At 45.0% G+C, this 26,540-nt stretch overlaps 1 protein-coding gene, 2 long non-coding RNA genes and 5 other non-coding genes across 8 annotated transcripts; 4 read left to right on the forward strand and 4 right to left on the reverse strand.

Annotated features, from left to right (window-relative positions):
• Positions 1 to 150: 150 nt before the first annotated feature.
• Positions 151 to 3,860, reverse strand: LOC141578832 (uncharacterized). Its single transcript, XR_012509581.1, has 2 exons — positions 2,729 to 3,860; positions 151 to 1,638 (listed from the first exon to the last, which is right to left on the reverse strand). It is a non-coding gene; the product is annotated as an uncharacterized LOC141578832 (long non-coding RNA).
• LOC141578831 (uncharacterized) lies at positions 916 to 2,462 on the forward strand. The gene is made up of 2 exons (XR_012509580.1): positions 916 to 1,052; positions 2,218 to 2,462. It is a non-coding gene; the product is annotated as an uncharacterized LOC141578831 (long non-coding RNA).
• Positions 3,745 to 3,817, forward strand: TRNAK-UUU (transfer RNA lysine (anticodon UUU)). The gene has a single exon. It is a non-coding gene; the product is annotated as a tRNA-Lys (tRNA).
• Positions 3,861 to 6,025: 2,165 nt separating the features above from the next.
• Positions 6,026 to 6,098, forward strand: TRNAF-GAA (transfer RNA phenylalanine (anticodon GAA)). Its single transcript has one exon. It is a non-coding gene; the product is annotated as a tRNA-Phe (tRNA).
• Positions 6,099 to 6,941: 843 nt separating this feature from the next.
• TRNAK-UUU (transfer RNA lysine (anticodon UUU)) lies at positions 6,942 to 7,014 on the reverse strand. The gene has a single exon. It is a non-coding gene; the product is annotated as a tRNA-Lys (tRNA).
• Positions 7,015 to 12,367: 5,353 nt separating this feature from the next.
• TRNAR-UCU (transfer RNA arginine (anticodon UCU)) lies at positions 12,368 to 12,454 on the reverse strand. Its single transcript is given in 2 exon segments — positions 12,368 to 12,403; positions 12,418 to 12,454. It is a non-coding gene; the product is annotated as a tRNA-Arg (tRNA).
• A 284-nt stretch (positions 12,455 to 12,738) lies between these two features.
• Positions 12,739 to 12,811, forward strand: TRNAV-UAC (transfer RNA valine (anticodon UAC)). Its single transcript has one exon. It is a non-coding gene; the product is annotated as a tRNA-Val (tRNA).
• An 8,426-nt stretch (positions 12,812 to 21,237) lies between these two features.
• On the reverse strand, positions 21,238 to 22,179 carry LOC105070168 (olfactory receptor 4D11-like). Its single transcript, XM_010956484.2, has one exon. It carries the CDS (start codon positions 22,177 to 22,179, stop codon positions 21,238 to 21,240), a length of 942 nt encoding a protein of 313 aa, XP_010954786.2.
• Positions 22,180 to 26,540: the final 4,361 nt, after the last annotated feature.

Below are 26,540 nucleotides of genomic sequence, written 5' to 3' on the forward strand. Positions count from 1 at the left end.
AAAAGGATAGTCGTTGCAGTACTGTTTTTAATTATGAAAACTGGGGGGGGGATCAGAATGTCCATCATTAGAACTTTGATTAAATGGATTGTATCATATCCATACCATCCAATACTGTGCGTGGGTTAAAAACAATGAAATAGGTCTACATAGCTGACTTTAGAAACTCCATACTTTATTTTTAGATGAAAAAAGCAAATCGCAGGCAGTTAAAAAAAACAAAGCTGATAAATAGGTTATAAAGAGGCCTCAACACATCACCTCTGTAATATTTGTTAAATGCTTACATTTAACAAATGCATATTTGTTACAATAGGACAGACATTATTTCATTACACATTTGCTCAAAATGCTTCTTGAAATAGCTCAGTTGGGAGAGCGCTAGAGTAAAGATTGAAAGCTTGCTGGTTCGATTCCCGATTTTGGCAACGGTTTTAAACCTCAACCTCAAGGGTACTTAGAGTTAGGGTTCCCTGTCTACCTTCCTCTGGATGAGCTCCGTGTACCGATCTCCCCCTGTTCAGTGAGAGTCACAGATTGCCCACCCTATGTTCTCACTCGCACTTGTTTTGGATGGCTATGGGAAGACTGGTCCGGCCTATTTGTTCCCCTCTGGGAAGGAGGAAACTAGAAACCGTACAGAAATTGATGGTGTTGCGTTTAAACTGCTCAATATCAAGCCAGTATCCCTTCTCCGATCTTGGTCTGCCTGGGACCACGCTCGCTCCACGCACTCGCGCCGCTCGCTTTCTTCTTCATCCCAGCTCTCCCTCTTCTTTCCTGTTTCCGACGACGTTCCAGGAGCTGCCGCGGCTGGACCATTAATCAGCTGTTCAGAGGGACAGGCACGCCCGTCCCCCGCTGGGGGATTTCGTGGCCACGGACCCGCCACGTGCGGGGCGCGCGGGGCTGCACAGCTCCCGCCGCCCGCTCGTCCCCAGGGCGGACGTGGGCTCGGAGGGGATGGCCACGGCTGGGTTCCCTCTCGGCCGGGCCAAAGGAATCCTCGATTTTGACTCAGCCCAGCTGGTTTAACAATATCAAGGACCCAGGTCAGCTTTTGGCGATGGTGGCAGTGGCGGGGGTGGGATGGGGTGGGATTGGAATTCCTGTCTGGTTTATGTCCACACTAGGGCTACCGAATCAAATACAGGACGCCCAGTTACGTTTGAATTTCAGAGACACCATTAATATTTTTTGTATAAGCATGTCCCAAATATCCCATGGGACATTCATATTCATGTTTTTTCGGAAATTCAAATTTAACTGTATTCTTACTGTTTTCTTCCTTGCTAAATCGCAAACAACTATTGTACGTCATGTGCTCTCACTGTTCTGAACTGGATGTTCCCCTCACCCCAGCCGCGTTCCGGCAGAGATACTCAGAAACTATATTCAGGACTACTGGGTTTCAGAAGAGACTGGTGATTTCTTATTTTCAGCATCTCACAGGTTTCAAAACGCATTTGTGTCAATCAGCTGATTTTTTTCTCATTACCAAGGGCAAGACTTTGGTGGGGATCACCAGGAAACACGCCAGGAATCAGCCAGCTCACCAGGTCCCAGGCTTCCAGAGTGTCCACACTGGCTCAGCATGCTGGTAGAGGAGAGGAGGATTTAGACACTCTGGACTGGATCCTAAAAAAAAGAAAACAAAAAACCACTAAAAATCTTGTTAAGATGATGAGCCATTCCATTTAAGGCAGTGCAATAGAACACACGCTTGGGGAATGCCTTCTTTTCCGTCAGCTCCCAGGCTGGGATCTGGGGAGAGAGGAATGAGCTCTGGTCCTCACATTCTAAAAATTCGAGGTGTGGTAAAAGGCAAAATGGAGAAATACTGCTGTTGGACCTGTTATATGCCCTCTTCTTTCTGTTACTCTGTACCAAGATGCCTGCTGATGCAGGGCTTCATCCCCCAAATCTTGGGGCTCTTGGGTGGAGGGAGGCATTTTGATAAAGGACTCTGAAAAATCCAATGTTGATCCAAAGGAAGGAAAACAAAGAATAGATAAGGCAGTTCAGACTTTTGAGTGATGTATGTAAGCATCAGTGTATGTCAGTGACGGTGGATTTTACGTGTCACCTTGGCTAGCTACGGTGCCCAGTTGTTCAGTCATAAGCCCGTCAAGACAGTGCTGTGAAGGTATTATTTAGATGTAATTAACATTTGAATCAGTAGACTTTGAGTAAAGCAGATTACCCTCCACAATACAGGTGGATCTCATCCAATCATCTGAAGGTTTAAGAACAAAGACTGGGGTTTCCTGATGAAGATTCCTCAAGACTCTAACATAGAAGAAACTTCCTGGACCACCAGCTTGCTGCCCTGCTGAAGGTGGACTTAAGACCACAACATCAACTCACCTGAATTTCCTGATTATTAGCCTACCCAACAGATTTTAGACTTGTCAGCCCCCACAGTCCTCTGAGCCAATTAAAAATAAATTTCTGTCTATTGACCCCAGATAGCATGCTTTAAAGTGCTACACACAGGTAAAAAGGAAGGATGAGATTGTTATTATAACTCACGGGGAAAAAGTGCTCTGAATTGAAGGTCAACCACCTGGAGACCATGAAGGTGGGCACCAGACTCCTAGGAAAGGTAAACTCTTCTCAGCCTGAAGAATCCCTTTGGGAAATACTTGGGATACAAGCAAGGATCTCCAAGAAGACAGATCTGTCCTCCTGATTCACCAGAGATTGATGTCTGGCAACTCCTACTCACCTTTCTAGGCACAGTTCCCACGTCTTTTTTCCCAGCCAGGTTCTGCTCTGCCCACCTTCTAGTCGTTCCTCCGTGTTACCCAAACAATTGTATGTTTCTCTATTAAAGCACTGATTACGCGGTGTCAGAAAGGTTTGCTGCCTGCTTGAGAGTAGATCCACACTACAGGGGAGGCGAAGACCAGGGATGGTGCAGACCACCAAAAGCTTCCCGGGGTGGGGGATGGCGGTGGAGCTGAGTGCTCAAAAGTGCTTTGGGCAGACGAGGGAGAAGAAGTCAAAGGGAGGTGGCAATAGGTTAGAGGGAACACCACGTGCAAAGGTCCAGAGGATTGAAAAGGCACGGCGAGATCTGTTATATGAAAATAGTGGCTTGTAGGGGAGAGAAGTGCTAGGAGGTGGGTTCAGCCAGCAAAGAGCAGAATGAGCGCGCATGCGCAGAAGCCAGGCCCAGGGGGCGGGGCGGGCAAGGGACGCGGGGGCGGGGCGCGCTCTCCAAACCCAGGGTGGTGGCCGTTGCCACCGCTTCTGGCCGTATCCCAGATTGCCTCTTTCAGCTAATCTGTTTCGTAGGCCATTGGTTTGGGGACAAGGAACTGCGAAGTGGTGCTTCGCGGGAGAAGCGGCAGCCTGGTACATTTAACACGAAACTGTGGTCGCCGGCCCTGTGCGCTTTGGGTTTAGGGCAAGGAAACGCGGAGGGGTGGGGACAGTGAGTAAATGGCTTCTCCTTCCTCTCCAGGGTTTTGCGGACTCAGGATTCACGTTTGCCAAAGGGTCTCTAAAAGGGGACGTATTTTATTTTATTAAAGAAATCTGTAATCAGCTGCCAAAGTACGACTTAGTCACCTTCTTTTTCCCTTACTTCGCCTCCCCGCCCCCGCGGGGTCTGTGGATTGGAATTGGATTGAATCACACACAAAGGAGGAGTCCGGGAACTCGTCCAGCGTTGTGCTCATTAGCTAGCAGCACACATGACAGAGCTTTCAATCAGCTGAATGAAAAACGTTATTGTGAGCCCGGATAGCTCAGTCGGTAGAGCATCAGACTTTTAATCTGAGGGTCCAGGGTTCAAGTCCCTGTTCGGGCGCAGCTCGCGTTTTTTAACAATTATATTTAAAAGTGAGAACCAGTTTTAGGGGCATGCGTTTGTTAACCGGTTGCTTCAGAGAAGGAAGGAAATGCTGGAGCATGTACCCTGCGAGTCCAACCACTTGCCGGGGAAAAGCCGGGCAGACAACACGGGCCTTCGGGCAGAGGGCCCCGGGAGACTCGCAGCGCATCGCTCTGGAATCTCAATAGACTGGGTTACTCTGCAACAGCCGACTGGGCAGCTCGGTCTCAACCACCGCTCTAATTAAAGAAAGGGGAACGGATGCCTCCAGGAAGTCCCTGGGACCCCCGCGGGCGTCGCCTCCCGTCGGTCACCTGCAAATGGCCGCTGAAGACCCTCTCTCTTGGGTTCCCTCCGGCTGGGTGCCTACGGAACATGGGCCGGATCCTGCACCTTTCCACCCGGACTTAACCACTGGTAAAGGAGGAGGTGGCTATCTAAGAACTGAAGCTCCAAGCAGGGCCGCTCCCCGTCTCTAACGAGGTCAGATCTCTCCCCTGACCCCCAAAGTGTGACCCTGAACTCAGGGAGAAGTTGAAGTTCAGATGCCAGCTTCTGCTGGTGGAGGAAAGAGGGTACATATTAGGAAAGAGTGCATTGAAGGAGCTGGCGTTCGAAAAACAAACAAACAAAAAAAGGTTAGCTTCCACCAACTACGAATTAAGAAGGAAAGCATTTGGCTCCTGCGAAGTTTTGAGGAAGTTGGGTTGTGGTCTCCAGAACTCAGGCACAGGGTCACCAAGTCTAAACTAATGTTCCCTGTGAGGTGAAGGGAGCCGGTGCATCCTTGCTTACCTGAAGGCGGAGCCTTCCTTGCTTCTGCCAGGCGACAGAACAAAGTCAATCTTGAGGTCATGAACACGGTGGGGATGTGGGCTGATTGACTCAGACGCCCTCTTAGCTAATGGACCGTGGTACCCGAAGAGTGCTGATTGGAGGGCAGGGCCAACACCAACTAGTTCTCACGTGGGCGGCAGGGCCTTCACCCTCCCAGCGTGAATGCCTTACCCCCGGCCTACACTGACCCACGATTACCTTCTTCTCTCCAAAGCACTCCTCAGGAGAAAGGGAGTAACAGTAATGGCCTCCCTCTCATAAACTTGCGGTGATTAAGTGCGGTAACGATGCATGCACAGTGCTTAGCAGAGTCTTTGCCCCAAAGTGAACATTCAGTTCGTTGAAGATATTATTATTATTAAAGATCTTTCGATCTAGGGAAGAAACAAAAGAAGCATGGGAACAGGTAAGGAACCATTTCAAAGAAATATGTTCCCGACATGTCCGAGATCATAAACCCATATTCACTTGACTCGTGTTGCTTGGTATGTCATGAAGGGACAGCATTGGTCACCTGCCCAAGGAAGAACGGGCTTCTTTCTTGAAGAAAGTGAATCATGGGGCATTTCAGGGAGAGAAACAGGGTCAAGGAGCCATGGCAAACGCTCTAATTTTCCCACTTTTTCCTGAAGGAGTGCTCTGGAAAGTGATCAAGTCCATTTTTGGCAACCTTGAAAAGAGGAGCCTCCGCTCCAATCATTTCCTGACTGAACAAGAACAGACCAGGCGCGGGCAGGAGGGGACGAGGGTGGAGAGCACTGAAATCTTCTGGTTCTTTCCAGCTGCTTCTCCTCAATTTCACGCCCTCCTCTCCCTTTCACCAAGAGATGAAAAGCGAGAAAAGCCAAAACAAAACCAAAAATAAAAAACGAAAAAACAAATCAAAGTCTCTCTCCAGCAAGCCCTTTCGGGCTTTGAAGTTGGATGGCTCTGCTTTAGTTCTGATGATCTGGGGCAAATTAGTTATTTCATTTAAAAATGATCGTATTATCATATTAACCTTAAGGCAGGGATGGGGGGGTGCAGGGATGGAGGGACACCATGTAGATCACGTGCTGGGCACACAGTTGCACTTCGGAAGCGGCTGTCTTTACTCTTATTAGGGTCCTGGGGAGAGGCAGAGAAAGCCATAGGAAGGCAAGGAAAGGTAGCCTGGGACAAGGCAGAAAGTGAAATTTTCCTCACGTGACAGGAATTAGTTATATCCCTCATGATCTTGAAACCTCCGAGCTAAAAAAGGTACAATTTGGAAGGTGAATTTAGGAACTGAAAAGGTGTAGATGGGAAAGAAAGGAATCCCCACTCCCTTAAAATTTCCTCAACAGGATAAAAAAGGTCGCTATCTTCGCCGAAATAGCTCAGTTGGGAGAGCGTTAGACTGAAGATCTAAAGGTCCCTGGTTCGATCCCGGGTTTCGGCAGGGCTTTTGCCCATGCAGCATCCGGGGCTCACCACCCTCCCCAACCCCTAAAACACGAGCGCGCGCGAAGCAGTATTTACAGGTTTTGAACCTCTTAAAGAAATTACAAATGATGGAGTATCTGGACCTAGTCGCATAATCGCTTTCATACACTATTGGGTATTAGGCAGCAGCACGTGGCATGACATTTCACAGTATGGCCAACACGTCTGGCCTTGGGGTTAATCTCCAGTGTAATCAACACTGGGTTTCCAAGTTTTTCTCATCGACAACAGACACGAAGGTAGTTCAAAAACGTTGGTCTAGACAGCAAGACTTGCAAGTCAGTGTCCCATGAGCGCGTTAAAAATCCGGCGAAGGATGGTTCCCAGCTGGAGAGGTGACACAATTTATGCACGTGTCTCGATCAGAACTATTTCTTGGAACCTCAGTTTTCTCAGCGCGCTTTTAATAAACAGTTCGTGATTACTACTCAGTGCCAAAATTTGGACATTTATTTCTAGGAGCTTTACTATCGTGATGACAGCGATGCAATTTTCTTGGCTATATGTTTATTGATGTTTTGAATATAAAATACTACTACATGTTAGTTTTAAGGAAAACATCCGAAGACCAAGAATCCTACAAAGATTGGAAGAGAAAAGACGAGGCTGGAAATCGAAGTTATCAGGTATTTTCCTCACTTTTCGCCTTTTCTGCAAAACCCAGCGTCGCTAGGGCCTGCCCTCTGGGTTGTAAACTCCCCGCGAGGGAATCCAGCTAGGTTTTGCACAACCTCACACCAGCTCAGCACAAGTGGTGTTGACACACACTCAAATTTATATTGGAGTTTAAAATAACCTTCGCCCGAACAGGGACTTGAACCCTGGACCCTCAGATTAAAAGTCTGATGCTCTACCGACTGAGCTATCCGGGCTCGCAGAGGAACCCTTTCTCTCTGTCTATCCGCAGAAAACAGACCACGTGGCCTTATTCTTTTCCTACTGGATTAATTAAAACCCTGAGTCCTTTTGTCGATTCCTTGAAAAACTGCAAACTCAAGATAGAGCGGGAGATGGGCTGAAGAGCCTTTTTGGATCCCATCACAGAGAGACTCTAAAGAAAATAACTGCCTGCCAGACCTCGCTCCCACCCGGGAAGCTCCCCGACTCCTCGCAGCCTAATGGGAGCATTCCAGGGGGCATTCTCCAGATTCAAGACCTCTGGGCGGGCCTCTGGCTGAGCAGCGGGATTTCTAATCCCAGTCCTGGAGTGTCTTGTGGGTGGGGCATCGTGAATAATTCATTAGGTTTCCAATCTTCATTCGTCCAATCCCACCCAGGACCAAGACCCAGATCCGGTCCTCAGTGGGGCTGGCATACACGCAAAACAGAAGCACCCAGTCAAGAGCTTTGTTGGTGGGAATCCGACCAACAGTAGAAGCATGGGTCTGCCAAGTCTTCCAAGGGGTGGTGATGCCCAACTGAAGAGCAAAGGCTTGGGAGGAGAATTCTGAGCAGAGGGAACAGCTAAAGGGAAAGGACATTGGCTAGGGAATCTGAACATTTTCCTTCAAGAGAAACCAAGCAGGATCCTGTGGGGTCCTCCTGGGCACAAAGGCCTTTCAATGTCCCCCCATTTCTTATTTGCAGGAAAGAGGCTTCATTCAGCCTCCTAGACCTTCCTGAGTTCCAAAAGGCTCATTCAAACAGTTGCTAGTCAGGGAAGTGAGGCAATGCAGAAACAAAGGAGGAGTAGTCAGGTCGAGAAATGACAGTGCAGATATTAAAGCAGGATCCTGGTTCCACCTCAAGGATGTACAGAACAATATCTTTGAATTCTGCAGGAAATAAGACCCACCGCCACGCCCCCCCGCCCCAGCCCCACCAGGTGGAGGATGGTAAATGGAGGCTAAGCACAAGATTCCTGGAGCACTGCCCTGTTAACTCACCACCAACCAATCCGAAGGAAGTCACACACCCTGCAGCCCTCACCCCAAATTTTGCCTACAAAAACTTCTCCATGAAAACTACAGGGAGCTGGAGTTTTTTGGAGCACAAGCCACCATTCTTGCTCAGCCCTGCAATAAACTTTTCTTGGCTCCAAACTGTCACGTTTCAGTTAGTTTGGCCTCCCTGTGCATTGGATACAGAAACTTGTGTTTGGTAACAGAAGCTCCCATTGAAAGGTTTTGATCAGGCTGGATTTTATGTTTTTAGGAAGTTCTAATTACCCTGGCATCTCATTCCGGAACATAACTAATGTGGACCCAAAAAATGTTACCTGCAATTTCAGTAAACAAAGCCATCAGCCACTGTATCCTCCCCGAGAGGAATTCAGGAGGGGGAAAAACAGAATACTGGCCCTAGATAGTTAAGATGCATGTCAAAGGAATAATTTCAATGAGCCCAGACTCCTGTTTTTTCCCCATTTTTCGAAAACCACTAAAAGCATTAATCTGAGATGTCTGTTTTTTGTGATTAGCAGTAATCTGTTAATGTTCTACTACGTGTTTTTATTTTTCTTGTTTTTGTTTTTTTGTTGCTGTTATTTGTTTTTTAAGCAAAGAAAGTCCTATATATCCTGGCTCCTCCCTTACCTCCTTGGAAAAGTTCCTCAGAACCATCTGAGAGGCTGATTCCCAGGCTATAGTTCTCTGTGAGATCTCCAAATTAAACGTTATTCCCAGGTTTTAGGTGGTGTGGTTTTTATTTCCAGTCCTCACTAATGAGCCCATTTTTAAATTAGTCCTGCTCCTTCATTGCCACGTCCTCCCTTGAGGCATTGAAAGGAAGGGGATCGTATGGGGTGGAGCCTCCTAACTGTTTTAGCTGTCCCTGGAGTTCAGGGACACTTCACTCTGTAGGGGAACAATGACGTTTGCAGTCTTTTATGGATAAATGTATTGATGTGACCAAGCAGGACGCTAGGGTGCCTTCCTGGGACAGACCCCCCACCCCCAATCCATCATGTCCTCCGCCTGTTTGTGGAAAAGCTTTAGTCTTCCAGGCCTCCCAAGAGTCACAAAAGGTTAGCTCAAGAGTTAAAGATCGGAAATGTGAACATGAGGAAGGCAGGGGCCTAGTGAACCAAAACTCGAACACATTAACTAGAGATTTCTTTAAAAGTTTAAACTTAAAGAGCCTCCTTGAGGGGGAGGGGATAGCTCAGTGATCCAGTGCAAGTTCAGCATGCAGAGGTCCTCGGTTCAATCCCCAGGACCTCCATTAGCGAACAAATCTAATTACCTCCCCCCCAAAATAATAATAAGGAAAAAAAAAAAAAAGCCACCTTGAAGGAACAGAAAGCCCTGAGTTGATCTACTTTATGTGACCACATTGTTTAAGGGTCTTGCTTGCTCAATCTAGCACAATAAAGAGTAGGGTTCCCCCCCCCCTTTATTCTTTGCCTCCATTGTGAATTCTTTCATGGTAGAAAAGCAAGAGCCCATGCTTTGGGGTGGTTCTCCTTGGTAAGTCCTCTGCCCACTTACAAACATACGGTAACAAAAGCCAGCAGCTGGTCCTGGAGAACTGGTAACAATGTGAACAACAGATCAGCCATATAGCAGTCACAGAATCTTCAGTTCCTCTCTGAAGGACATACGTAACAGTGTCTGATGCACATTCCTGAGTTGTTGTGTAGGTACTAAAACCATCACCAGATGGGAAAAGCTGACTGCATGATGACCAGACTGTAGCCATGACACAAGCTGCTCCGTCTGGAGCAGTAGTGAATCTACAACTTGCACAATTCCAGGAACTGGCTTCAAGGAAGTGGGAACAAACTGACCCTGGAGTTGAAGCTGAACCGTGCCTCAAGCACTCAAGGTGACGCTGACCACCACATGACCAGCTAGTTTCACCATGATTGTTGAGGCTGATTGTGCTGTTCTGCATGTAGCTGCCACCTGCATACTCCTGTAACGGCCCGGAGTTTCCCTGTGAAACACTCCTTGTCCCTCTAACCAGCAAGCTGGAGATGGTTTTGGCGACCTTGGTCCACCATCTTCCAAGGTTGCCAGCTTCCAGAATAAACCATCTTTTCCCACCAACCCTGGTCTCTCCAACACTGACTTTTGAGCAAGACCCTCTGAGCTAGTCTGAGCTCGGCTCCGGCTTTTGCTGGTAACATTGGAAACTATGAGAAAAGTTTAAAAAGTAATCCACTACGGAAGGATATTCATGCTGTGCTAAGCAAAAACAACAGAAGGTGCTAAACAATATGTATGGTATAATATTTGTGGAAAAGTCAAAGGACATGTATATGAATATGTACCCTATGGTCATACCTATCTGTATATTTGTTGTTTGCAAATGCGTAAGATATTTAAGGATAGAAAACAAACTGAGAAAAATGACCACCTTTTGAAGAAAGGCAATGAAGTGTTTGAGAAGAGTCTCTCACTGTTTGTTTTCTCTTTTTTTAAAAAAAAATTATTGTGGTGTAGTTGATTTAAAATGTTAGTTTGGTGTACAGCAAAATGATTTAGTTATACATATACATACATATATACTTTTTCTTTTCAAATGCTTTTCTCTCACTATTTTCTGTATTACTAGAGTTTAAAAAAAGCATGTATTGTTTTCATAGTAAAATCAATGAAGAAAAAAAATGTAGACAGATTGTTCCATCCTTGTGGGGTCATAAAGGCAGCCCTTCAGATCAAAGCATCCCTGATTCTCTGTTTTCTACAGATCCCAGTAGAGAAAGGTTAAAAGCAAATTTCCATCCTGGTTAGAGTGGAGTTACTGGTGTGTATATGTGTGGGAGGGGTGGGCAGACGGGGAGGACTTTTTTTCCCTCTATCCTTCTTAGTTCTTCTGGCTGGTCTAAGAATTGAATTGACACGAGACAGACTAACTGGAGAAAATCAAACAAAAGTTTAATGCCATGAGTCCATGAAAGAGACCCAGGAAAACTGAGTAACTCACCCAGATGCCTGACACCCTCACCTGAAATATCATCTTCAGCTAAAGCCAGAAGAGAATGTTGGGGGTTGTGATTTGGGAACCTCAAAGGGGAAGAAGGCAATTGACACAGAGATGGAAAAGCAAACGTATGGGAAACCGATGTTTGCTGAGCCATGCAGAGACCAAGGGACACAGAGGGGAATTCTCACAGACGTTGCCGGGTTCCTCCCTGCCTACACACCCAGGTCATACTGTAGTGATCTACGGGGCTGCTCCCTTCCAGGAACAGGTCCTCCATCTGCAGCTAAGAAGAAGGTCAAAAGTCAAAGTTTTTTTTTTTCTCCCAGGCTTTTGAGCCTTAGTTGCTTTCCGCTCTAAATAATCCACATGCCAAATAGACATTTTGGAATGGCAAATTTTTGCTCCTCTTCACTGGTATTGAAAAACCACCCATGAATTAGATGCAATTCTCACAAATGAAGATGTGGAATCATTAACTCTTACGAATCATATGACAAGTTGGGATTCAACCAAGAAAAGTAAAACCAGTGCCCCTTGGAAAAGAGCTGCCTGTACCATGAAGTTAATCCCAAGGGAGTTAGTGAGCCTTTGGCCCAATCTCAGCTTCTTACAGCAGTTCCAGCTTCAGGAGGGCTGCTGAGTACAGCTCTGAATGCAGGAGAGCTTAAGATCCGTGTCCTGTACTCTTAGGACAGACTAGATTGATAGGCATTGAACACAGAACCAAAGCCTTAAACTGTATATTTACCAAGCGTCAACGGTGTGGACCTGGGCCGCTTCTATGTCTGGCATAAAATTTCAGATTAAAATGTCATTGGCACATTTCTATTTAGGCTGGACGCCTAAGTCTGCAAAACGGACAGCAAACATCGTTAGGACCTCAGAAGTTCGGAAGAGCAAGTATATTAATACCAGAAAGGGGATTTGAACCCACAGAGAGTAGAAACTCACTGGGTTTTAAATCTGAGGCCTTAAGCTGTCAGCCATTCTACAACCCGTCTACCAAAAGCCTATTGTTGTACAACTTGAGTAGTAACTGAGCTACTGAAAAGTTGCACAACTATTTACAAACTTTCATCCTGATATAAAAGAGCAAAGCGAATTAGAGGGGGGAAGAGGAAACTCAGCAGTTTTCATCAGACTCTGCTTGCTCATTTCCTCGTCTCCAGTCACCAGAAACTCTGGAGCCACAGGAAAGTGACTGAGAAGGCTCAAGTAGCGAGATTCCCAACACATTCACACCTTAGCGCACAACAGGGAGCTGGGATGAGTTTCTTTTCACAGTGGGCGAGTTGGATTGGAAATTGTATATTGTTGCTAACTGTTTTCCTAGTTCTCTCCTTACCAAAACAAAAGCGACTCTGGTGGGACTCGAACCCACAACCTTTGAATGCCTCCATCATGTCTAGAAGTCCAATGCGCTATCCATTGCGCCACAGAGCCCGATGCGGGGGGTCTTGTCCGCGTTGGTTACATCAAAGGAGGGGTGGTGTCTGTCTGGGAGACTCTCGCCGGCAGGCCTGGCCATGCTTTCTTTCTTGGAGAAACAGTGGAGCCCGTCGCTAAGGAGAAGCGTGGATGGGAGTTAAGCTTGAAAGTCTGAAATCTGTTTGAAAGTTTCCCTCCGTGAGCGATCGCCCGGCATCAACTCTCAGCCTCCTTCTACAGCGAAAGCAAAAAGTCTTTGTGTGGCTTTATAGTATTTTGGCAAAACACTTTCAGTAAGAGGTTCCATAGTGTAGTGGTTATCACGTCTGCTTTACACGCAGAAGGTCCTGGGTTCGAGCCCCAGTGGAACCACAACGGAATGGTTGCTTTTTTTCAGGGCGTTTTAAGATTTCTTTTTACCAGAACAAACCTTGAGTTTTACTCCTGGGAAGCGGGAGACTCTGCGGTTTCCAATGCAGCTCCGCGCTGCGCCACGAAGCGCAGGCTCCCCTCGTGTGGCGCCCGCTCAGGTAGGCTGCCAAGGCTGCCCTCTCGTGGCTCATCTAGGGAGGTGCAGCCGGCCCCTCCCAGCTCAGGTCACCGCGCCGCTGCGCCTGCGCCCTCCGGGCTGCGGGCAGTTGAGCCTCCCGGAGCTGGGCGGGATGCTGGGTCCACGTCCTGTTCCTTTTAAACCCTGCTTGGCTTCTAAAATTTGCTGCCGCCGCTCAGTTGAAGAATATCTCGGAAGCCACCTCCCTCCTCTCTTCATTAACTGCAAGTCTCCTGACCTCACGTTTTATTTATTTGAATTAAAAATACTGTCTGAAAAATGATATGAACACAGCATTGAAAACCAACTAAACTTCAATTAAAAAAATTAAAAATATTATATGCAGCCCCACGTGTTTTGCAGAATTTCTGAAGACCCCGCCCCTAAAATGACCCTAGCTCCAATTAAAGTGTCTGCCTGAGAAAAAGGAATGCTGACTCGCTCCCCCTCCCCCCGGCCCCGCCCCAGCCCCACAATTTACTGTTTGTTCCAGCTAACAGCCCAAGATAGGGCCTCAGTCTTCCAGCCTTTGTGAGAAGGTATGAGCCTAACTTCCATGAGCAATAAGGGTCACTTAGCAAACCTTGTTGGGTTTCACAGGGACCTACCGCCCCTACCCACCTTTCCAGGTTTTTCTAAGTTTTCACTTCCCTGGCTCTCCTGAGCCCCCATCGCTCCCTTCTCTTTTCCCTCAGTCTCCCTTAAAATATCCAGTCACTGTGGACAAGTCGAAGTTCAGGTCGGTTCATACTGGACTCTTTTCCTTATTGCAATAGTGTATTTCTGATTAATATCTGTGCTTTCAAGATAACTATCGTTTAGCTTTGTTTATCTTTGACACCACCTGCCTTTCAACTGTCCAAAGTTTCAACCTTCTAGAGATAGTCTGTGCATTCACCAGTAGAGCTGTACCTGTTTATAAATCACTTACGATTTTTGTGCAAAAGGTAACGCGCCGTAGGGACTGCTTTCTTACCCGGATAATATTCTAGGCATCGTTCTATTCCCTTTATAAGCCTTCACGCATCCTTTCACTTCCAGGGTTTGGCTAGATCACAATTCTTTAGGCTGCGCTTTTTATTTTTATTTATTTTTTTGAGGGGTGGGGAGACAATTAGGTTTATTTTTTATCTATTTCTTCTAATGGTACCGGGGATGGAATTCAGGACCTCAGGCATGCTAAGTACGCACTCTACTACTGAGCTACGCCCTCCTCCTGATCCGTGCTCTTTGATCAACAATTAAATTGCATTTAGTCTTACAGACATTGCTGTAGTGAATTTCCTTGTTCACTGGTTTTGGTGTGGATCTGTGTGTAGAATAATAATAGGAAAAAAACCTTGAATAGTCATTATCGTCTACCCTATTTTACAAATGAGGAGGAGGAAGCACAGAGAAGTAGTTGCCCAAGGTCGCACCACTGGTCAGGGACAGGATGGGGTACCAACCCAGGCAAGCGGGATATTGCCTTTTTGTCTTAGAAAAGGAATTGCTAAGGAATATGCTATATTCCTGCAAAGTTGCTCCTTTCACTTCCAAAGGGCTTGCACCAAATTACACTCCAACCAACACCAGGGCCCTCCTTTCTCCTTGGTCTCTTCCAAATGAAAACTATTAGTTGGCTTTTGGATCTTTGCTTGTTTGAAAGCCAAAAGTGCTTTAATTTATCTCTTTCATTGTAAGTGTGGCTGTTTTTTCCATAGGCTTAAAAACATTTTCTCTTCCCCCCTTCCTTCCTTCATACTGTCTGCTCACTTCTTTTGTCCAGTTTTCTACTATATTGTTAATGTTTTCTCATTGATTTTTACATAGTATTTGTAGATTTAGATAAATCTATGTCATAATCCTAAAGGGTATGTTTTGCCAATGCAGTTTCCCGACTCACCATTTGCCTCTTAATTTTATTTTTGATATTTTGTGCAATGCAGAAATTTAAAACTTTTAATGTAATCACATTCATCATCCATATATACATATATATTTAAATTTCTACTGGTTTTTTTTTTTTTTTTTTTTGGAGAGGGGAGATAATTAGGTTTATTTTTTCATGGAGATACTCAAGACTGAACCCAAGACCTCATGCTTGCTAAGTATGCACTCTACCACTGAGCTATACCCTCCTCCCCATCATTCTTATATTTATTTATTTTTTTTTTTTTGAGGGGGGAAGGAGATTTTAAAAGTTCCCGCTTAGAAAGTGCTTCCCTAGTCTGAGATCATATTCCAAAAATTATACTATGCTTTTTTCTGATTATTATTTAGTTACAGTTTTTCTAATGTTTATCCTTGGTCCACTTGAAATTTCTCTAAATAGGTGCTATGGGCTGAATGTTTGTATCAACCCAAGGTCATAGGTTGAATCCTAACCCCAAATGTGATGGTGTTTGGAGGTGGGGACTTTGGGGGTGCTTAGGTTATGAGGTGAAGCCCTCATGATGAGATTATTAGCCCTTAAGGAAAGGGTCCCAGCGAGGTCCCTTCCTCGGTGTGAGGGCGTAGCTGGAAAGACAGCCGTCTATGAACCAGGAAGCGGTCTTCCACCAGACGCTGACTCTGCCTTGATCTTGGACTTCCCACTCCATGACCATGAGAAAGCAATTTTTCTTTTTCCTTCCTTTCTTCCTTTTTTTTTTTTTTTCTTTTAACGGAGGTATTGAGCCCACGACCTCGTGTATGCCAAGTGTGCGCTCTGCTGCTGAGCTATACCCCAGAATGAACTTCTGATATACGTATGCAACAACATGGATTAATTTCAAAAATGTTAAGTGAAATGAGCCATGTACAAAAGGTTGCACGCTGTATGACTGCATTTTTTGACTTTCTGGAAAAGGGAAAACTATAGAGACAGAAGACAGATTAGTGATTCCATTCTGGAAGCCTGAGTAGGATTTGACATGATGCCCCAAGATCTCAGAGAGCGGAGGATATTTTTTGCTTGCAAATGAAGATGGCCGAGTTGGGTAAGTATTACTGCAAAGTGTCGTGATGGAAACATTCTGTATCTTGGTTACAACGGTGCTCACGTGACCTTATGTATTTGTCAAATCTCCTAGAATTATACACCTGAAAAGGGTGAACTTTATATAAATTGTGCCTCAATAAACAAACATCAACTACACTTCAATAAAAAACAAAATTAAAAGAAAACCCAAACAAAGAAAAATGTTAAGATTTACAGCGCATTGCAGGCTCCTCAATAAGAAAAACATAATAAATAAGTAAATACATAAATATACAAATAAATAAGGATTTGTCGGAGAAATGATGGGATGAAGCAAGAACTGGATTTCAGATTGAGGTAACAGTCTTACTTGATCACAATTTTGTGAATAGTATTTTTTTGGTAGGCATTTCCTATTTCTAGGGGGATAGATGCACAATACAAACTGGTCAATATATCAGCCTGAATCACAACTATCAAACCCCAAGACACTCTCCTCTTAGAGAAGTGGTCTCTAGCCCATTGTGTTTAAAATGTAGGAAAAAACAATTTCTCTTGTAATATTTAAGAAGGAAAGCAGCAGCTCGGCGAGGGGGTAAGGAAAAGAGATGCATTCAAGGCATCAGAAATGGTATCGTTTTCCAAAATACCCACGGGGAGTTAGGGCTCAAAGACGGACGGTGAAGTCAGAACTGTCAGGCAGTGAGTGGCTGCCGGTCTGACTCCCACACAGCGCCGCGGGGAGGCGGCGCCAGACTCCTCTTCAGCTTGAGAGTCCGTGGTCCGCAGGGTGACTTCCGGCAGGGCAGAAAGCAGAGGAAAAACCAAACACAAAGAAAAGATGAGGCGGGAAGGAGGAGAGAGAGAGAAGAAAAAGAAGAAGGAGAAGAGAAGGAAAAGAAAGTGAAGGAGAAAAATGAGGAGGAAGAGCGGGAGGAAGGGAAGGGGCAGAAGAGACGTCCAGTGCCCCCGGCCAGTCCTTCAAGGTCACTCACTGGTCCAGTTGAACAACTTGCTCCGCTTCATCCACCGGCCTCTGAGCCTTTGCTGTTTAGGGATGGCCTCCCTTTGGACAGATTCTATGTTAAAAAGCATGTAAAAAAAAAAAACTTTTGAAATGGTTTGGTGCACGTTTTCATTTCTTTAGCAAAGCGGCATGTGGCCTTTGACTTCAGTTCTTTCTCAGACGCTGTTTTACGGTGTGATTTCTCAGGGCCAAGGGGTTGGTTCAACACCTGGTGCTGATGAAGGTGTGAAGACCCTCAGGCCTTGGACCTCATATCCTGTTTCAGACTTGCTGAAATCTCCTGTTTTGTTTTTTTTTTTTTTTTTTTCAGAGAGACCCACTGACCTTAGGATCTAGGACACGGCTCTTTTTGGGGCTGTTCCGTGTTCACTGAGTCTTGACATTGGATGGGTGCCGGAAGGGGTCGGGGGCACGTAGCTCCATATCAATGGATCTGAGGGTTTGGTACCTGGACCTGATGGGTCAGAGGCTTCACTACGTCCAAGCAGAGAGTTCATCCTTGCCTAGTGGCTTTCAGACTTTTTTCAATGAAACATGTGCTAATAAATATATTTTACTTACATCAAGACTTGTAGACTCCTGTACATTAAAAAAAAGAATATGGAATTTATTAGATATTGAATATAAAAATAAACCCATCTAAATAGGGACCCAGAGAGCTCCCTTTATTTCTCTCCTGAAATAACGATTCCAGGAAACAATACTTTTCATTATATGAAGAATTCTGTGATTTTTTCTGTCCCACCCTAGACCATTCAATTTCATTAAAAAAAAAAAAAATCCACGTCCAGAACCACTGATGACATCACACCTCTTAGAGTTTCAGGATCTGCAGTTTGAAAAACACTGACTTGGACCTTTGAGTGTTTCGCAAATTCTGGACACACACAGAACATTCCATCAGAATCACTGGGACATGCTGGTTAGAAATGAGACTCCTGGTAGCCCCGAGGGAACTACTGAATCTCTTAAAAATAGTGCTTGGAATTTTTTTTTTTATTTAATTGCTGGGTGATTCTTATGCCCACTGAGGTTTGGGACCACTGGCCCCGTAGCCTACAGGATGCCTGAACAGAGGTTTCCAGCTCTCATCTGAGAGGTCCAAGAGGTCTACCTGAGATGTCCCTCAGGGAACTGTCTACAGAGCCGCTTCTCTTGATCCGTGTGAGAGGTCATGTGTGCATATGTTCCTGCTCCTGGGAAAAAGGTCTGAGACTTTTGGGAGAGAAAGTGAGTATGATATGGCTGTGGACTCAGACTGGCACCTGCCACTTCAGTAAACGAAGGGTTTTGCAGCCATCAAGCCATCAGCCACTGCAGTGGCTGGGTCGGCGCACCCAGAGGGAAGCTCAGGATGCAGATAAACAGGACACTGGCCCTAGACAGCTAAGGTGCACATCAAAGGGATAATTTCAGTAAGCCCAGGCTTTTGCACCTTCCCATACACAGAAAAGTGATAAATTCAGTAACCTGAGATGTTTTCTTCTTTAAATAGCAGTAATCTTTTGTTGTTTGACTATGATTTATTTTAGTGGAGGTACTGGGGATTGAACCTAGGACCTCATGCATGCTAAGCATGTGCTCTGCCACTGAGCTATACCTTCCCCCACTATTTCATTTTTTTTGCAAAAAAAAAAAAAAAAAAAAAAAAAAAAAAAAGCCTGTATAACCTGTCGCCTCCCTTACCTCTTTGAAACAGTCCCTCAGAGCTACCTGAGAGGCTGTCTCCCAGGCTTAAGTCCTCAGTAAGTCAGCTGAATACAACATATTTCTCGACCTTTAGGTTGCGCTTTTTTTTTTTTTTTTTTTTTTTTTTTTTCAGTCGACATGGGTTTTGAGGCTTCATCTCTGGAAATAAAACAAATCTCAGTTAACTAATTCTTAACCAGCTGCCGAAGGAAGAATCATGGAAAGGAATGGCTCCCCCTAGTGGTAAGAGGACATTTTCCTGTGAAGACACTGCTCCTAATTCAAGGGCAGGTTCTTTAGAAACGCAGCTTTCTTACCTCCCCTCTACTGAAATAAAATAATTGAATAATACAATAATAAAGAAGATTAAGAAAAAGAAATACCGCTTTCCAAGGTGGGAGATGTTGAACAATTTAGCCAAAATGCAAATACCCTGTATTAGAATTTGTATGTTAAAAGATTATTGTCAAGCAAAACGTTCACGTTATTTCGAAGGAGAAGGAACACATTTTCGTGGAAATAGATTTTAATGTGTACTGGTTGTCTCCAAAGTACTTTTGGGATATACATCCCAAACACACACACATATTTATTATTTTTTTTCTGGAAATAGTCTCTTGTGAATCCTGGATTCACTATTTGCCTCTAGAAAGTAAAGACTAAATGTGAAAAAAATGTATAAGAAAAGGAATTTTTTTTTTGTAATAAAAAATGACTTGCAAGGAAGGAAAGAGCTGCTTTGTTGATAAAGGAACATACTGGTTGTGGCAGAATGTGACCCCTTACTCTGGTTCAATGGGAAGGTTGAATTGTTTTTGACATTTTTGTTATACGGGTAATTAGGTACAAAATTCATGGCTGAAGTCAGAAGTGTGGTGAAGAATTTTAATTCTAGGTAACAACCATCCCAAGAAGCAAATGTAGATTTTTAAAAGCTCTCCCACCTTTAGCAAGGCACCCATGCATCCAGGACCAGACATGAGCAAATGAGAATTTTTGTCAGTAGTGTCAGGTTTGCTTTGCCCCGCCGCCTTGCTGAAGTGTTCCATCCTTCTCTGCCTTTGACACCCTGGGCTGGGATTTATCCCCTTCCTGCGCACCCGGTGCAGCTTTCCTGTTCTGCACCTCCTCCACTCCAGCACGACCCCTGGTGCCTTTGACTAGTCCAGCGGACCATCTGAGATGAACCCCTAGCGAGATGCTACTGAGAATGGGCTTAGAGATGGCTTCTCCCCTCGGTCACCACCACCAGATGGCCATGGCCTTCCAGGGAGGTATCTAACTTTTGCAGCGGTGGCATTGTATCTGGCTTGAACCCCATGGATTACGTCTGCTTTCTGAAATATCCCAAGAGGAGGAATTTCAAGCCAACACCCAGGGAGCAGCAGTAGGCAAGGACGGCGCTGGCTGGGGTGGGCTGGGCTTGGGAGCAGGTCTCCCTTGCTTGTGTTTCCCTCCTAAATCATACGATGGAAATGGCTCTTTCCTTCCCTTACATCGGTCTATCAGCGCTTGGGTGGGAGAGAGGCACATCCAGTCCAAATTTTAGTTGACTGCCATTCTCATCTACTTACTTGACAAAATCATAGGTTGCCAGGAGACCAACAGGTATTTATTATTGTTTTCTAATCTCTTAATGAGGAAGCACTCAAGAAAATTGCAGAATGAAGAATGAGGAGGAATTTAGAATGGGCTGATTTATAATCCTTTAAATAATCAGTCCCTGAATCATGGAAAGTCAATTTGTTCTTAAGGCTTTGCATCTCGGAGACGTGTGACTCAGGCACATTCTAGTGATGCAGACAGGCTGGTATTCCTCTCTCCCCCGAGGGCTGGCCCGGAATGAATGGCTGGAAAATGATGTTGAAATTTTTAGAGGGACCTGAAGCCTTACCCTCTGAACTTGATCAGATAAAGACAACCAAGTGCCTTTCGTAACACCAGAATAGAGGACGCATTTTTATAGCCGCGCTTGTGTTAGACGCCAGCAAGTCCTGCCCAAGGCAGCAGCACCAGCACAAGCAATGCACTGGGTGGAGGGTCAGAGCTCTCAGATCCAGCCTTGTCTCAGCCACTCATCAGCTGTGAAAACTTTGATCAAACACAAAACTCATCTCAGCTTCTGCAAGGGAAACCCAGAGGTTTCCTTAGAAAAACAGAACTCATATTCTCCAAGGTTGGCAATGGAAAATTTCCACCTAGGGAGTGGTGGCTGGATTTTATAGCCTTGACTCCTGCTCCCTGGAGATCATTTTACTGATTGTTGCTTGGGTTACACCTGGTACAGCCACAACTCAAGAACTGAGAGGTAGTGTTTTTCAGATTCATTTTCTCACCTGTAAAATGAGGCGTTTGAGTGATCTAAGATTTAGAGTCCTTTAAGATCCGACAGTTCACAGATCTGAGACTCTAGGCTGCCGACAATTTCGCCATGAGAAAACCTCACAGAGATGACTGTTTCAGGCCATCCTTATGAGAGGATTCTTCTGTGGGGCAAAGGGAAAGCTCTGGCCCCAAGATGGTCTGTTGGTTGGGATTTTCTATTGTGCGGTGAGAAAATACGTTTCCGTTCTGACTCTGCAATCTGGGCTTCACATCTGTTCCTTTTCAGAAGGTGCAAGTCTTCTCTTCAGCCTCTTCATGGCTGACTTCATCTCATGGTTCCTCAGGGTGTAGATCATGGGGTTCAGGACAGGAATGATGACAGTGAAGGTGATGGAGACAGCTCTGTCCATGGGGAGGGCGGTGAAGGGCCGGGCATAGACGTAGATGCAGGGCACAAAGTGCAGGGTCACCACCGTGATGTGGGAGGTGCAGGTGGAGATGGCTTTCCTCCCGCCCTCCCCAGTGTGGGACCTCAGCATCGTCAAGATGACTGTGTAGGACACAAGAAGGAAGGCGAACCACAGTGTAGAGATCAAGCCATTGTTGGAAATCATTAAGATCTCGAGGTCAAAGGTGTCAGTGCAGGCGAGTTTGAGGACCTGAGGGACATCACAGTAGAAGCCATCCACAATGTTAGGTCCACAGAAGGGGAGTGGGAGCACCAAGGAAATCTGCACGATGGAGTGGACAAAGCCCCCCACCCAGGAGGCCACAATGAGGGCAGTGCATCGCCCCCTACTCATGATGGTCACGTAGTGCAGGGGCTTGGAGATGGCCACGTAGCGGTCAAAGGCCATGACAGAGAGGGAAAAAATATCTGCCCCACCGAGGAGGTGGAAGAAAAACATCTGTGTAATGCAGCTATTGAAGGAAATGGTCTTTCTCCTTGAAAGAAGGTCCACGAGGACTTTCGGAGCCGTGATGGAGGAGAAGCAGATGTCCAAGACAGAGAGATTGCGGAGCAGGAAGTACATGGGGGTGTGAAGGCGAGGCTCGCAGGTCACGGTGACCATGATGAGGAGGTTCCCCATCACGGTGGCTGTGTACACCAAGAGTAGGAAAAGAAATAAGAGCAAGCTCAGCTCTTGGGACTGGGTCAGTCCTTGAAAAATAAATTCTTTCACCCTGGTGTGATTTCCCTGCTCCATTGGATCACGTTTCCTCTTCAATTACCTGGGGAGAAAACAGAAAGTCAAACGTAGAAAATAAATTGTTAAAAACAAAAGCAGTGTGAGTTATGTGATTGGGGTAACTTGGGGGTTATGTTTATGATCCTTTTCCTTTTGGGCAGGGGTGCCTAAAATTTAGTAAGCTATCCCCAGCAGATGGTGGTTTTCTAGTTCTCTCAGAGTAGATTTCCAACGGTAACCCACTGTAATTGGGTGTAATTAATGGACACACCTAAATCAGGAAGTTATTAAGTTCTTTTTAAAAATTCTTACAGACTCATAATTTATATATCCTAAATCCCTCTTAAAAAGTCACTGAGTGCTTTGAGAAGTGAAGGGACTGGGTTTTTGTTTTAGTTTTCAATGAACACTCATGTATCTATTGTGGGAAACACATGCAGGGGAAAAGATATAAAACCCAGTCGGTGGCTCTAATGGAAACCTGTAGTCTCTTCTTTCACCCCCTTCCCCAGCAGACAACCTGCTTGGCATAGTCTGGTCAAAGTTTCATGATGCCAAATGATTAGCACTGATGATACTGAAACTCAGGTCCGGCTGCTCACTGCTTGGAAGCCAATACAAGAGAGGCAAGTGTTGGTAGAAAGGAAAGTTTGCTTTATTCTGGAGGCCAGCTACTAGAGGAGGGTGGATTCATGTCCAGAGGCCAACCCCCACCCCTGCTGATCAGTGGGCAAGACATTTTAAAGGGGGGTTTCAGGGCGTACAGGAGGAGGGAGAGGGCTATGTGCAGAACAGCACAGTCAGCCCTGATGGTCATCTTGAAATTAGTCATGAGGTGGTCTGGTCAGTGTCATCTTGATTGTCTTAAGTACAGTTAGTCTTCAGTTCCAGGGTCAGTTTGTTCCCATTCTTTTGAAGCCAGTTCTGGGAATTGTGGCAGCTTCTGTCATTCTGTCATGGCTACAGGCTGGTCATCCTGTAGTTAAATTCCTCAACCTGGTGGGGGTTTCCGTATCCACAAAACAGCTCCAAGGATACCGCTCAGAGTATTATCTATAGCTCTTGAGGAGGAACTAAAGGTCCTTGACTTTGTTTAATGACTCTACTGTTAATATTTTGTTTTGCTTGACTCTTTCCCTTTGTTTCTGTATTTTCTTATTTCCCTGATTAAACTGATTGTTTGACTAAAGTTTTCCCACAGACAAAATGCAGGCAGAGCACACGGGGTGGGGGTCCTGCTCTGTTTCACAAATTTAAGGCCAGAAAAACCATGTACGGTTTACTTTCCCCCAGGATAAATAGCTTTGCAGCGACTAAGACAATGTAATTGAGCGCATCACTGTTTCTTTCCTTTTTTTCCCCAGTCTTCCTTCTCTTTGGTGTCTTAGGTTCTTTTTATTTCTGTGGCCCAAGATCAGGACCTGGGAGCTGAGAGCTGCAGCCCCTGCTCCTCATGACCCTCTCAGCAAAGACTTCATCGTCCAGGCCCCTGGACAAATGCTTTTCCTTTCTCAGGCTCCTTCCCTTTCACCATCTACATGTGCATGTCACTCCCTCTCCCCTCAGTGTTGGTTACAGCTTCAGTTCTGTGCCAAGAGCAGAGATGTTAATATCAGGAGACCTGAGTTTGAATATTGACTCTGCCACCTAATTGGTAGGTGATGCTGAGCCTCAGTTTATCATCAGTAAAAATGGGTATAACATGTTTGTTTGATAGGATTGTGAAGCTTGAAGAGACTTTTTAAATTTACTTCATCTGAGTTCATCGCACACCACAATTCCCCCCACATCGATAGCACAATTAACATTTTCCAGAGCCAGTCTTTACACACGTTACTCAGGAAATGCTGACCAAAACTCACTTTTATACTTTTCTCATAAAATATAATTCTTGGAAATAATTGCAACTATTAGCAAAGCTAGCATTTAAAAAGCAGTTATGTCCTGTATGGAGGTTCCTTAAAGACTAAAAGTAAACTTACCATATGATCCAGCAATCCCAATCCTAGGCGTATATCTGGAGAAAAATAATTCAAAAAGACACCTGCACCCCAATGTTCACAGCAGCACAATTTACAATAGGCAAGACATGGAAACAAGCTAAATGTCCATAGACAGGTGACTGGATAAAAAAGATGTGGGGGGTGTGTGTGTGTGTGTGTGTATATATATATGCAATGGAATACTACTCAGCCATAAAAAGAATAAAATAATGCCATTTGCAGTAATATGGATGGAACTGGAGATTGTCATTTTAAGTGAAGCAAGCCAGAAAGAAAAAGAAAAATACCATATGAGATCACTTACATGTGGAAACCAAAAAAAAAAAAAAAAAAAAAAGACAGAAGTGAGCTTATCTACAAAACTGAAACAGACTCACAGATATAGAGAACAAACTTATAGTTACCAGTGAGTAAAGGGAGTGGGAAGGGATAAATTGGGAATTCAAAAATTGCACCTCTTGGGGAGTGATGGAAATGTTAGCTATCTTGATTGTGGTGGTGGCTTCATGGCTATATACATCTATCAAAATTCATCAAATTGTACATCTAAAATACGTGTAGTTTACTGTATAGGAACCACACCACAATAAAGGTGTTAAAAAAGCAGATATTTTTTGTACAATGAAATACTATTCAGTAATAAAAGGGAATGACCTTTCAAGCAATGAAAAGACAAGGAGGAATCTTTAGTCATGTTACTAAGTAAAAGAAGCCAATCTGAAAAGGTACATACCATATGATTCCAACTATATTACATTCTGGAAAAGATAAAACTATGGTAAAAAGAGTAATGGTTGTGTGGGGATGGGATGTGGAAGTTGGGGGTTGAATAGGTGAGACACAGGGGAGTTTTAGGGCACTGAAACTAATCCATATGATGCCCTAATCATGGACACATGATATTCATGCATTTGTCAAAACCCACAGGAGGCACAGCGCTGGGAGTGAGACCTTATGCAACCTGTGGGCTTCAGTAAATAATAATGTATCAGTATTGGTTCATCAGTCGTTAACAAATGCAAGATGTTAGTACTAGAGGAAACTGGTGCTGGCTGGGACAGGGTGTGTGCGAAACAGCTCCAGACCTTCTAATCTTTCTGTAACCCTAAACCTGCTCCAAGAAATAAAATCTCTTACTTAATATGAAAACGAATATATGTGTATATATGCACGACTGGGACATTGTGCTGTACACCAGAAATTGACACCTTGTAACTGACCGTATTTCAATTAAAAAAAAATATGAAAAAATCTCTTGCTTAAAAAAATGCATCCCAAAGGATGAAATGACTTAGAACATTTCTAATTTGCAAAGGAGCACACTTTTTCACTTTTTTAAATTTCCTATATATCCTAATCGGATACTTTTCTCCTGTTTCCCACCCCGTTTTAAAGAGGACATTTACAGTAAGTACTGCTTTGGGTGTTGGCAGGCATCTGGCTACTGTGATTTCACCAACTGCTTAAAACAAAATTGCCCTGTGCAGCCTTTTTTAAAAATCAGCTTTGTGGAGTTGTCACTTGCATACAATAAACTGTACACATTTAAAGGTAGAATTTGTTGAGCTTTGCCATATGGCATATGGGTACACCCTTGAAACCATCACCACAATCAGGATAGGGACCGTCTCCATCACGCCCCAGTTTCCTTGTGCTCCTGAGAACTGCAGAATCTAGGTACCTAACAACTCCATCCAAACCTGCACCGAGAGATGAGCAGACTGTGGCTCGGCTTCCCAAGGCGTAAGGCGGTGTCCCTGGGATGACCCCAGCCTCATGAAAATGTCCGCCTGGGGAAGCACAAAGCTGCTGGGAGAATTTACTGTTTGTCCCAGCCAACATCTGAGATGCCTGACTGCCTCTTCTTTAGGCATTTACAGTAAGGGGCTTGCAATTGTGAACGTAGATCTCTTGCAACTGACAAGTGCCTGCCTCCAGGACCCAGAGCCGTTCCGTGATTGTACTCATCAGGAAGGATGGGGCCTCTGTTGTCCCGTCTCCGTGGGGGGATAGAACCCTACCATCCATACCTGCCGGCTGGCGGACACGACCAGCCCGATCGCATTGACATTGACCAGCTCTGCAATTTTTCACTTTCCTGACTCTACTGAGCCCCAGCTTGTCCCCTGCAGTCACTCTGTGTAAAACATTGCTTTCATCAGCGTCAGGCTGTGTTCATCTTTGACACTTCTTTGTCTCCCTTATTCTGTTTGTATAGAAGCCACCTTCTTGTCCTGCTGTTAATTACTGACTTTTCCAGATCCCGCTGTAACTTCCGTCTCATTTTCTCATCAGAGCAGAACTCCCTCCTCACTAACCTTCCTCCTATTCTCTTTCCTTCGAAGCCCAAGCAACACAAAGCTAATTTTCTTGGCT

The sequence above is a fragment of the Camelus bactrianus genome, chromosome 10, assembly GCF_048773025.1.
Source record: "Camelus bactrianus isolate YW-2024 breed Bactrian camel chromosome 10, ASM4877302v1, whole genome shotgun sequence".
In the NCBI taxonomy this organism is placed as follows: domain Eukaryota; kingdom Metazoa; phylum Chordata; class Mammalia; order Artiodactyla; family Camelidae; genus Camelus; species Camelus bactrianus.